Source organism: Leptinotarsa decemlineata, unplaced genomic scaffold (assembly GCF_025532065.1).
Source record: "Leptinotarsa decemlineata unplaced genomic scaffold, Ldec_3_MD MMD2_tig00001064_RagTag_RagTag, whole genome shotgun sequence".
NCBI lineage: Eukaryota > Metazoa > Arthropoda > Insecta > Coleoptera > Chrysomelidae > Leptinotarsa > Leptinotarsa decemlineata.
In genome coordinates, this window is record NW_027412558.1 from 1257036 (window position 1) to 1268428 (window position 11393).

Below are 11393 nucleotides of genomic sequence, written 5' to 3' on the forward strand. Positions count from 1 at the left end.
GGGCGCTGCGGTCTTGCACGAAGCAATGCTGCCACCCACTTTTTTTCGAACTCTTTTTCATTATAACAATTCGAATTTTTATGAAGTCGCCTCCTGCTTGGGAGACCTTTTTTTTCACATATACAGCCCCCTTTACGTGGTTATCCGAACCCCCGGCCTGGATACCGGCGTGAATTGATGGGGTAAGTAAAATGTTTTTCAAATTTTTCCCACTTGTTAACTTTTTAAATATTTTCTAACATTAAAAAATAATGAAAGTCGCCCTTAAAATAAAGACTTTCATAAAATTTTGAGGCTAGGAAACTTCTAGAATGTTCAAATAATGAAAAAAAGCATTCCAACCAGTTTAAAAATGTCACACTGTATCAATTTGCACACTTTCACTCGGTTACCATATTGATTTCAATTGAAGCAACTGCAGAAACACATGTTATTTTCGAGTATGACAAAATAATGTTTGCATCGATAAAAAAACACTGTATTTATTGGACATCCTGTACACTATTTTTATTCAGAGTTAAAGAAGCGGTTATCATTCAACTGCACATACAATAAACGATATTGTAATAAAATAAATCTACAAATAAGGAAGCTGGTTAGCACCTATAACATCTTAATAAAGATAAAATACTCGAATCAATATCACAACTAGTGACAGCTTGGTCGAAACAAGATCGTTTCTACATCACAAAGGAACAAATCGGAGAAAAAAAAGTCGTCTCTGAACCTAAATTGGAACCCAAAATAATTTCTTCATACCTTACAAATATATTCCTACATTAAAGTAAATTACAAAGTGAAACTCTCGAGTTTCCTCTGATGGTGGAACTTGTGTCGAACTTTTTTGTCGGCGGGATATTCTTTTTCTTTCTCAGCGTTCGGGACGTAATGAGTTTCGAAAAAGTGAGAAAAATGTCGCCCTACATCGTCGTTAAGATATATGGCTTCCTTGTCGGATGTCGGTATAAGGTTCTCTGGAAAGAATTGGTCGTTAAGATGATAAAAAAAAGAAATGTAGTAATAGTTCGAAAATAAACAGACCTGCGAAACTATTTTCGACACAACCAAGTTGATGGCATCTCCTGATGATGTCAACTTGGTTGCTGAAACACGTGTCAAAAAGAGTATTGCAGTTTTGGAGTGTGTCACAGATTGTAGCTCTACCTTTCTATAATAATTTCCTCGAGAAACTCCAGTTTCCACAAAGTCAAGTTAGGAAAAATATATTGTGTTTTACCTGCCCTCCTTATCAACGAAATATCTCTCCACGTTTGACTTTTTTTTTACAAATGATTTGAAATGAAACTGAAGGCATTTCCCTTATTGTAACTTTGTCTGAATTGAAAAAAATCCGGTAATTGCTACTTTTCAAATATGACAATTGACATTTTTCCAATCTATCAGTTGATAATTTTTGAATTTGTAATTTGAATCTTTGGAAATCTGTCCACTATTGGATTTCATTAACGAGGTTCAACATACATTAAGTGAAAAGCAGCAGGCAGAAATAGAATCTGAAAAATTTTGAAATTGTTGTCAATTGACATATTTGCCAAAGTGTCAATTAGCAGATTTTTTCTAAATGTTTACAGCTACAATAAATCTGTTAATTGTAACTTTTCAAATATGTCAACTAAAGCTTTTTAGTCTGACAATTCGCACTTTAAATATGTCAATTGACATTTCTTTATCTGTAATTTGATAATTTTTGAATTTGTAATTTGGATCTTTGGAAATCTGTCCACCATTGATTTTCATTAAAGAGGTTCAAAATACATTAAGTGAAAAGCAGCAGGTAGAAATAGAATCTGAAAATTTTTAAAATTGTTGTCAACTGACATATTTGCAAAGTGTCAATTAGCAGATTTCTTTTTAAGCGTTTACAGCTACAATGAATCTGTTAATTGCAACTTTTCAAATATGTCAACTGAAGCTTTTTAGTCTGTCAATTCGCACTTTAAATATGTCAATTGACATTTTTTTATCTGTCACGTTATGGAATTGGCCGCGGTGGTAGTGCGCCCGACTCACGATCGGAAGACCGTGGGTTCGATTCCCGCCTCGACCAGATATTTTTCTCAAGAGAATTTATCTGGTTGAAGCTGGGATGATTCTGCAACCGTGTTAGGAATCACACGTTAAAAGGTAAGACCTCGTTAGTCCTTAGCTTGCACAAGTTTCTCAACTTCTGAGAGTTTTCGTTCGTATGGGGGCAACACTGATTAACGGAAAAACAGATATTTTTTTAAACAGAACTTGATAATTTTTGAATTTGTAATTTGAATCTTTCGAATTCTGTCTGCTATTGAATTTCATTGAAGAGGTTCAAAATATACAGTGTGGAAAGTAACAGGCAGAAATAGAATCTGAAAATTTTTTAAATTGTTGTCTATTGACATTTTTGCAAAGTGTCAATTAGCAGATTTTTTCTAAATATACACAGCTACAATAAATCAATATCAACTAATACATTTTGAAATGCCAATTATCAGATATTTTTTCGAATGTTCACAAAGCTACATTGAACCTGTTGATTGTAACTTTTTAAATATGTCATTTGGCGCTTTTCAACCTGTCAATTCACACTTTAAATATGTCGATAAGCAATTTTATTAATTTTCAAAATTACTAAGAGTCTGTTAATTGCCACTTTTTAAATAAGTCAATTGACAATATTATACATTCCAAATATGAATAACTTTTCCGTCAAGCTGGACCAGCTTATTTCTGTTAATTACTTTTCCTAGACAATAAAGCATGAATCCGTCATATTATATTCTCACCTTGGGCGACATATCTATGAGATCCATCCTCCACCAGAACGTTATAAAAGGGCTGATTACCCTTCAAGTTTAACTTTTCAACATTGTTCTGCTCTTGCCATTCGGTGGCCGCCAAACAAACGGGATCCCAATCGTAAATTACACATTTGTAATTTAACGTTTGATGCTTCATCACCATACCGACTGCATACATGAGGCTAGGACTGCGCTGGGCTGCTTCTACTTGGTTGAAGAGCCCCGTATCATTACGGGCGTGATGCGCTTCATAGTCTCGCAGCATATGAACAACCCTTGAAGTCGAAATTAATCAATTTCTTTGTTGATAAATTTTCCGTTCTTCATACATTAATGAGAAAATAGGAAACCAAGGAAGAGCGGTTGCGAACAACTTACCTTTGTGCTTGCTCGGGAACCTCAAACTCCTGCGAGAGCAAAAAATGTTCCAGAGGCTTTGTGTCCATGTTGTGCAACATGTATAGCCTAGCCAGACTCACTAAGGCAGATATATCTCTAGGGTTGACCAGTTTCAGTAGCTCCAAACTGGATCGAAGCCGGGTTATTCTACCATTGGGATGACCGTGCTGTCTTGCTGATACCTGTCGGATAGAAATGATAATAGCTATTCATACATACATACATGTTTGGAGTAGAGAAAAATACAATAATTCAAAACTGTAACATAAACAGCTACATTGTTTCACAAACAGTTACACTGCCACACAAACAGCCGCATGGCCACACAAACAACCACATACAGCCATAAATCCACATACAGTCGTGGAGCTACACACACGTGTCAATATGGATCTGTATGTGTGGCTTCATTTCTATAGTGTGAATTTATGGCTGTTTGTGTGGTTGCCCGTATATGCCTATGTGTGTGGCTATCAAACACAGAGTCACATAAACAGCCATACGCACATACAGCCACCAATACAGAGCAACACAGATACCCACACAACCGCACACACGCAGCTACATAGACACACATTCACCCACACAACCGCACACACGCAGCTACATAGACACACATTCACCCACACAGCCGCACACACACAGCTACATAGACACACATACATCCACACGGCCGCTCACACGCAGTCACATAGTCATACACGCAGCCACACACATAGTCATAAAGTTACACAGCCCCGCACACATCCCTACACACAGCAACATAGTCACCTATACATCTACATCCACAAAGCCATACACAGCCCCATACACATCCACATACAACCTCTCAAACTTACACAGCCACCCAAACACACACACAGCTACCCAATCACACACACAGCCACCCAAACACACACAGCCACCCAAATACACACACACACACACACGGCCACCCAAATACATACATAAACACACACCACACAGCCAACGAGCCACACGCACACATAGCTATACATACAGCCACACAACAACACAAACAGCCACATAGCAACACAAACAGTTACATAGCAACACAAACAGTCACATAGCAACACAAACAGCCACATAGCAACACACACAGCCACATAGCAATACAAACAACCACATAGCAACACAAACAGCCACACCGACATAGACACATACACACACAGCCACATAGTCACACACACGGGATAAATATCTGAAATCTAGGAAAATACAATCAGAATTTCATATGAACAAATATAAAAAAATCATCAAACTTATACCTCCAAGTTATTAGCCATTCTTTCCACAACCTGGACAGCGGTTGCAACGGGAAACAAATCTCTCGACCCGGAAAACCTGCTATGGGGACAAGCACCCTTCCTCACCACTTGACCGCCATTGAAAACATCGATATAATACCAATCAGAATCACAACTGGAACTCTCGCAGAACCTCAAGAGAAAGTGTGCGGGGAAACTTATAGGTTCGCACCTTAGCCCCAGCCGTCTAGCCACCGCTTCAAAAACAATCGCCAAGGTAATGGGCAAACCCTGGCGCTTCTCCAAAACCTCGTTTATAAAAGAATTCTGCGGCATATAATAAGCGTGATTGTTCCCGCTAAAGCCTATTTGCTGGAAAAGCACGTCTCTCATCACAGAAATGAGCTGCCGGCACTCATCAACATTCCATTGATTGTCTGCTCTGTTCTCGACCTTCCACAAATCCAGCTCCTGCTGAGACGCCTTGAATATCGGGTGCTGAGGGTGGGAGAACCGGAGGGCAGTTTTCACTTCATCGGCAATTTTGTCCAGTTTTTGTGTGATGTCTTCGAAAGTGATTTCTACATTCGGTTGGCACCACTGTGCCACGAAAACAGCCCCGATTTCCAAAACCTGGCGTGATTCAGGAAGTGATATGTAGTCTTTCCAGACTTTCGAGAGATGTAGCTGCCGGATATATCTGAGAACTTTGCTGGCATAATATTGGAGGGTTTTATTGCCAGGAGTACTGAAATGTCAATAAATCAATCAATTGAAATAGAATATATTAGAACAGAATAAATAATGGTTTATTATTTCCTTCATAATTAAAAATCGTTGCCAGGTGTAGGACACGTCAATACAATACATCAAATTATTTACAATACGTAAACATGAAATATAATCATGTGATATATAGTTGAAATGATTTGAAAGAGTTTCATCTATAAGTAAACCTAAAGTAGGAAGTTGTTGTATTACAGGGCAATTTTTTCAAATTCAAAGTTTTGTGTGAATTGAGCCAAATACTTATTTGTTTTGAATCACCTTCCATTTGTAGGCGTATTAATTGTGAATCAGCAAATACTTTTAATTTTCCAGAAAGCTTTAATTGCAAATTGGAATTTATATAAATGAGAAAGAGTAAAGGTCCTAATACAGACCCCTGTGGTACACACATTGCTTTCTATCACTTAACTAATTTTGAAACCATAAAAATGCATAACCTTTAATTTGTTCAACAAAATTTCATGACTAACATTATCAAAAGCTTTACAGACGTCTAAGGACAGAAGTCCACATTTTTCACACACATATAATCCAAAGCGGCACATACTATATTCATAGACCTACGAAAGCCATATTGATTTGGATACAAGAAATAAATGGAATCCAAACTTTTCAATATTCTGTTATACATTGCTCTCTCAAGAATTTTGGGTATAATTGGTAAAACAGAAATCGGTCTATAATTGTCAACATCATTTCTTTTTCCTTTTTTAAAAATTGGCAAAAGCTTGCGAATTTTCAATTTTTGCGGAATTTTACTAGAATTAAAAGAAATATCAACTAATTTTTGAAGACGAGGTGACAATTCCGATTGAACTCTCTTTATAATTTTGGTTGTGATATTATCAAATCCAGAGGCTTTTTTGTACTCAAATCATCAATTATATCTTCTATCTCATCATATGGTACTGGCTTCAAGTAAATTGATTTTGAATAACTTATTCTTTTCATTATCTTCTATCAGCATCTTGAGACTTCCATTCGCATATATAAGCACTACCAACAGGCAGATTGTGTTGGTCTAGTTGAATGTGTTGTATTCACAGTGTGGTAGTAAAGTTGAGTTCAACTGTACAGTGTAACAGTACTGGAAAAATGTGTCTACCTGAGACTTGTTCTCTTCCTCAACTAGATGAACCTCAATAATGAAACATATGGGTTCAGGAGTATAAATAATACAACCACAGCTGCTACTGATCTAATTACCAACATGTTACAACATATAGATGGTGGATTTTTTGAAATTTTGTGTCTCTGTACTCAAGGAAAGTCTTCGACACTATAGTATTGTCAAGGTTTAGGGTCTATCGGTAAGGATAACTCAATATGTGATCATGGAAGAATTTCCTAGCACAATGGCTGGAAAACTGTAAAACATTACTCCTTTCCAAGCTGTCATTGTACTTACTTCAAGGGTACAACTTCTATACTATTGATAGGTGCGTCAGTATTCACGATATCCATGAGATCAAGTACTAAATAATTATACACTTCATCCCTCTCGTTTAGGAGGAGACTCCACTCGTGCAGATCCGAATCGGATATTTCGTATTTTTTATAAAACTTTGGTGGCATTTTTTCCAGCATATTTCGAGTTCTCTGTCTCAACTCATATATGTACCTCACTTCCCGCTGGAAGAGTATATGCTTGTTTTCAAAAAGAGTTTTCAGAGGTCTCCACCTGAAAGAGAAAAAAATTAATTTGAATCTAGTTGTTATATATTCCAGGTGCTTACTTGTGAAACAATTTAGTTTTCCAAATCTTGTTGCTGTTCATAACAATATCATAAAAGTGGTGGCAGGTCATGGAAAAATGGACTACATCCTCAATAGAGACCCTGGAGTAGATGAGAATTTTCTCAATAATTTCTACAGGTAGCTGCTCCATCGCCAATATTTGTTTTTATTATATTTCTATACTTTCAACATATTTTTACACTCCAATAGTTACCGATATTTGACGTAAATGTCAAACTGTTAGAACCACAACCTACCAATGACGAATCACCTGACAGCCAAAACAATTTAGGTTGTGTCCAAGACAACACAGCGATAGCACTATGCTGAATGCAACGTAAAAGCGCTTTTTGAATCAACAAAGCGGCATATGACTTGGACCCCTTTTTCATGTAAAATAGTTTATCAAAAATTCATCATCTAATAAATATGTTTTTACAAGTACTCAGATAAGCAAGAACTATATGAAGGTTGAAGAGTGTAGAAGATAAAGAGCGTTGAAGTTCCAAAATAGGTGAGTATACTATTACTAGTGAGTATGTGTATATTACGACGTGACACAGACTGGGAAGTGGTTTCAATTCCACAAGAATAATTAATTTTCATTCAACAATATCTTCTCGTAGATTTCAACTCTGTTAATACCTCATTATACAATAGAAGTGTAACCCTGTGATATCAGAGGATCTATTTTCAACATCCCAACTACAGATCATTACACCTTTTTTTGATACGCCAAAGTGTCAAAAGATTATTGGAGTCTATATATGTTTTATGCTTGATCTTTCAATCAAAAACATTCGAATCATAGCAGTGAACTGACATGTTAGAATTCATTCATACAATACAAACAGTTAATGATAAATTTTCTGATATTCGTGAAATAGTCTCTCTTTCTAACTACTACTTCATTTGCAGTTGAATATTAGCTTAGCTAAAATGACTCATTTATTAAGTTTAGTGACTCTGAAATCTAGAACTATATCAGTAAAACTGTATTTGCAGGTAGGTATCCTAAACTCAAACGAGATATGATATATCACAAATTTCTTCAGTACTTTTTGTTGTGGCCTATTCTACTTCAAACGTATATGTTCCCAATCATTTCTCAAATCAAACTCAAGAGAGAGATTTGCAATAGATTTTTTACCTCCAAGATGAAAAACAAATTAGTGAAAAATTCAATATTTTACACTTCTTTAAATATTTCTTGAGAACACTAGTTAAAAAATGTACTATATATGATAAACTATTGCACTAATTTCACAATGGAACATACAGTTGCACTGATCTTGCTCTGGGTTTATACTTGTAAAACACTATAAGAATGAACGCATTTGACATATGACAGAGATCAGATGTAGGCACCTCTTAAAAAATAGTAAATAAATAGTTGGGAAGTAAAAAACAGATCAGAATTAGCCCAGTAATTAGTGATAACAAAAATAAAAAAATGGGAAAACTAGAACTCGTTCAGACCCTCAAAAAAAGCCCAGGCAGAGTGTGGAATCTTGGATGGCACCCAAAAGGAGAAGTACTAGCATCATGTGGCGAAGATAAGTCTATCAGAATATGGGCTAAAGACATCACCGCTAAATGGACTAACAAGATGCTCTTAACAGACGGACATAAACGTACAGTTAGACAGGTTAGTAGTGTTATAAATTAGTATCAATTCCGAAACTTCATGCTCCCCAACATTTATTTTATAATGTCTCTGACTTTTTAATAAAATTTCAATATTGTGTGCGATATTTTTATCATTTACAACTTGAATTGTAATGAATGATGAATTGAAATTAATTTTTGATGTTACTTGAGACAGTGAACCAATTGGGCAGGCACTCTACTAATGAAAACTTGGCATTACTGGTTTCAACAGGTGGCATGGTCTCCTTGCGGAAACTACTTGGCTTCAGCCAGTTTCGATGCTACCACTTGCATTTGGGACAAGAAGAGCGGAGAGTTTGAATGCAATGCTACTCTAGAAGGCCACGAGAATGAAGTGAAAAGTGTGGCGTGGTCAAAGTCCGGGCATTTACTAGCGACTTGTAGCAGAGATAAATCAGTTTGGGTGTGGGAAGTAGCCGACGATGATGAGTACGACTGCGCTGCCGTGCTCAATGCCCATTCTCAGGACGTCAAAAAGGTAAGATGGGATCAGTTGAATTTGTTTTATCAAGTTGTTTCTCAAACAGAAAATAGAATACATTACTAAATGTGCATTTGTAGTAGTACTTCACGGGTCTACCAACCAGCCATTTGTGATGATCAATGAAATAGTGAAATTTATTTTTTCTATCTCAAGTTGTGATTGAAACCCCAAACTTAGGGTATATTAAAGGGCTGCCAAGAAGTTCATAATGAATTGAAGTACTGAATGACCAAATTGAAGGATGAATCTACATATTGATTCTTATAGTGGCACATTCCTAACATTAGTGGGTTTTTATTTATTGGAGTAATCCATCAGAAATTTTTTTCTTGAATATTATGTGTGTTTCATTATTTCATTTCAGATCTGTTATGTTCGTTATAAGTACTATCTTCTCTTCATCAAAATACATCCAGCAGACATAGCAAAACGTTTAGCGGTAATGACTCGATCTGGGTACCAACAAAACGCAACTATTTTAATAGTATTTTCCATTGATGAAACTGCTGCACAATCGGTGTATTGTGCTCTTTTTCCCCCCCAATAAAGAATATAAATGCACCGAATGTGCACTGGTTTTACCAATGGAAACCGCTAAAACAATCTAAAATTAAGGCCGTGTCTATTATTCCAATCACGTGAATTTAACAAGCCCTGTATCTGGTACATGAAAAATTTCAAGCTGAAACCAATTTTTAGTTCGGGGGAAATATATTTTAATAATGAATTGTTACAATTTTGATTGTGTAACTTTCGGCAAATAAGAATATTGCCTACTTTTGGAAAAGCACGTAAAATCATGCTTAAGTACCTGTTATACTATAAACTATCTAGAATTACCAACTTTTTGAATAGCAATACTTGAAGAATAATGTCCTGTGGTGTGATGTTACATATTCATAAACTGATGAGGCGTTTTTTTTTTCATAATTTTTGTAATGAAAGATAATTTCTAGGTTTCATTAACATAATCTCTCATATTATTCAAATTATTGATTTGTTTTTTACCAAATAAATGGATTGTCTCTTGAGCTACTTCTTCATCTCCATGTATTCAAGATGGCAGTTTAATTGATAATCATTTTCCAGATAGTTTTCCATCCGGAAAAAGACCTCCTCGCCTCCGCATCTTACGACAACACTGTTAAACTGTTTCGAGATGATCCCAGCGAAGGAGACTGGATTTGCTGCGGGACTTTAACGGGCCATGACTCGACAGTTTGGAGTATAAGTTTTGACTGCTCCGGCAGCCGTCTAGCCTCTTGTAGCGACGATAACACGGTTAAAATATGGAAAGAATACCCTCCTGGCAATGCAGAGGGCGTCCCTACAGCCGACGGAGATTCAACTTGGAAATGTGTTTGCACTTTGGCAGGGTACCACACCAGAACCATTTATGACATCAGCTGGTGTCACTTGACCGGGCTTATAGCCACGGCGTGTGGAGACGACGCGATCCGAATATTCAAAGAAGATCAAGGGTGTGATCAGAACGCTCCTACTTTTAGTTTGGTTTGTACCGTAGAGAGGGCGCATACGCAAGATGTGAACTGTGTGGCTTGGAACCCTGTCAGTAAAGGGCTTCTTGCTTCATGTAGTGACGACGGGGACATTAAAGTATGGAATTTTCAAGAATAATTTATGGATATATCAAAAAATGTAGCTGAACTTTGAATCTGAGATACAATAAATTGTTTGTTTTTATATTTGAACCATTTCATTTCTGTTTCCTTATTTATTCTCAATAATTTTCACCAGGTTTTTTTAACTCCCAGTTATATAAAAAAATGAACGTAGCAGGGTAGTAAACATCTTTTATTCTAATCATGGCTCGATAGTCTTGAGCATCCTAGGCCAATGACAATTTGTAGAAATGGCAGTGTAGCCAAACCTACAGTTCTAACTGCAAATCTACATTTTTTTTTAATTAGTTCAAGCCTCCGAACCTAACATTTTAGCGACATCTATTGTACCAAAAGCTTCTGCTCTAATAATATGGTAGATTACCTGTTAATGTTATGAAAATGTACAACTTTGTTATAAACTTCTTACGACCACAATAAAATGTATTATGTTTTTTCTATCAATTCGATTGAAAGTTTGATAAGCACATTCGTAATTTCTTCTCCGTGTATCTAATTTGTTACTACCAGCAAAGAATACAGAATTGAAAAGCTTTAAATTTCACCGTTTGTTAATATTTAAGTTTTCCAGATTCTTCAAAGTACGCACACAGTTTTTCTCCAGGATGGAGTTGGCAACACAGCT

General features: G+C 36.3%; 2 protein-coding genes across 2 annotated transcripts; one reads left to right on the forward strand and one right to left on the reverse strand.

Moving 5' to 3' along the window:
* Positions 1-481: 481 nt before the first annotated feature.
* LOC111504547 (F-box only protein 21) lies at positions 482-7230 on the reverse strand. The gene is made up of 6 exons (XM_023159125.2): positions 6970-7230; positions 6642-6914; positions 4466-5192; positions 3177-3379; positions 2784-3073; positions 482-974 (listed from the first exon to the last, which is right to left on the reverse strand). Exons 1-6 carry the CDS (start codon positions 7119-7121, stop codon positions 790-792), a joined length of 1830 nt encoding a protein of 609 aa, XP_023014893.1. The 5' UTR covers positions 7122-7230; the 3' UTR covers positions 482-789.
* A 1076-nt stretch (positions 7231-8306) lies between these two features.
* LOC111504554 (cytosolic iron-sulfur assembly component 1) lies at positions 8307-10831 on the forward strand. The gene is made up of 3 exons (XM_023159138.2): positions 8307-8618; positions 8853-9119; positions 10215-10831. Exons 1-3 carry the CDS (start codon positions 8424-8426, stop codon positions 10761-10763), a joined length of 1011 nt encoding a protein of 336 aa, XP_023014906.2. The 5' UTR covers positions 8307-8423; the 3' UTR covers positions 10764-10831.
* Positions 10832-11393: the final 562 nt, after the last annotated feature.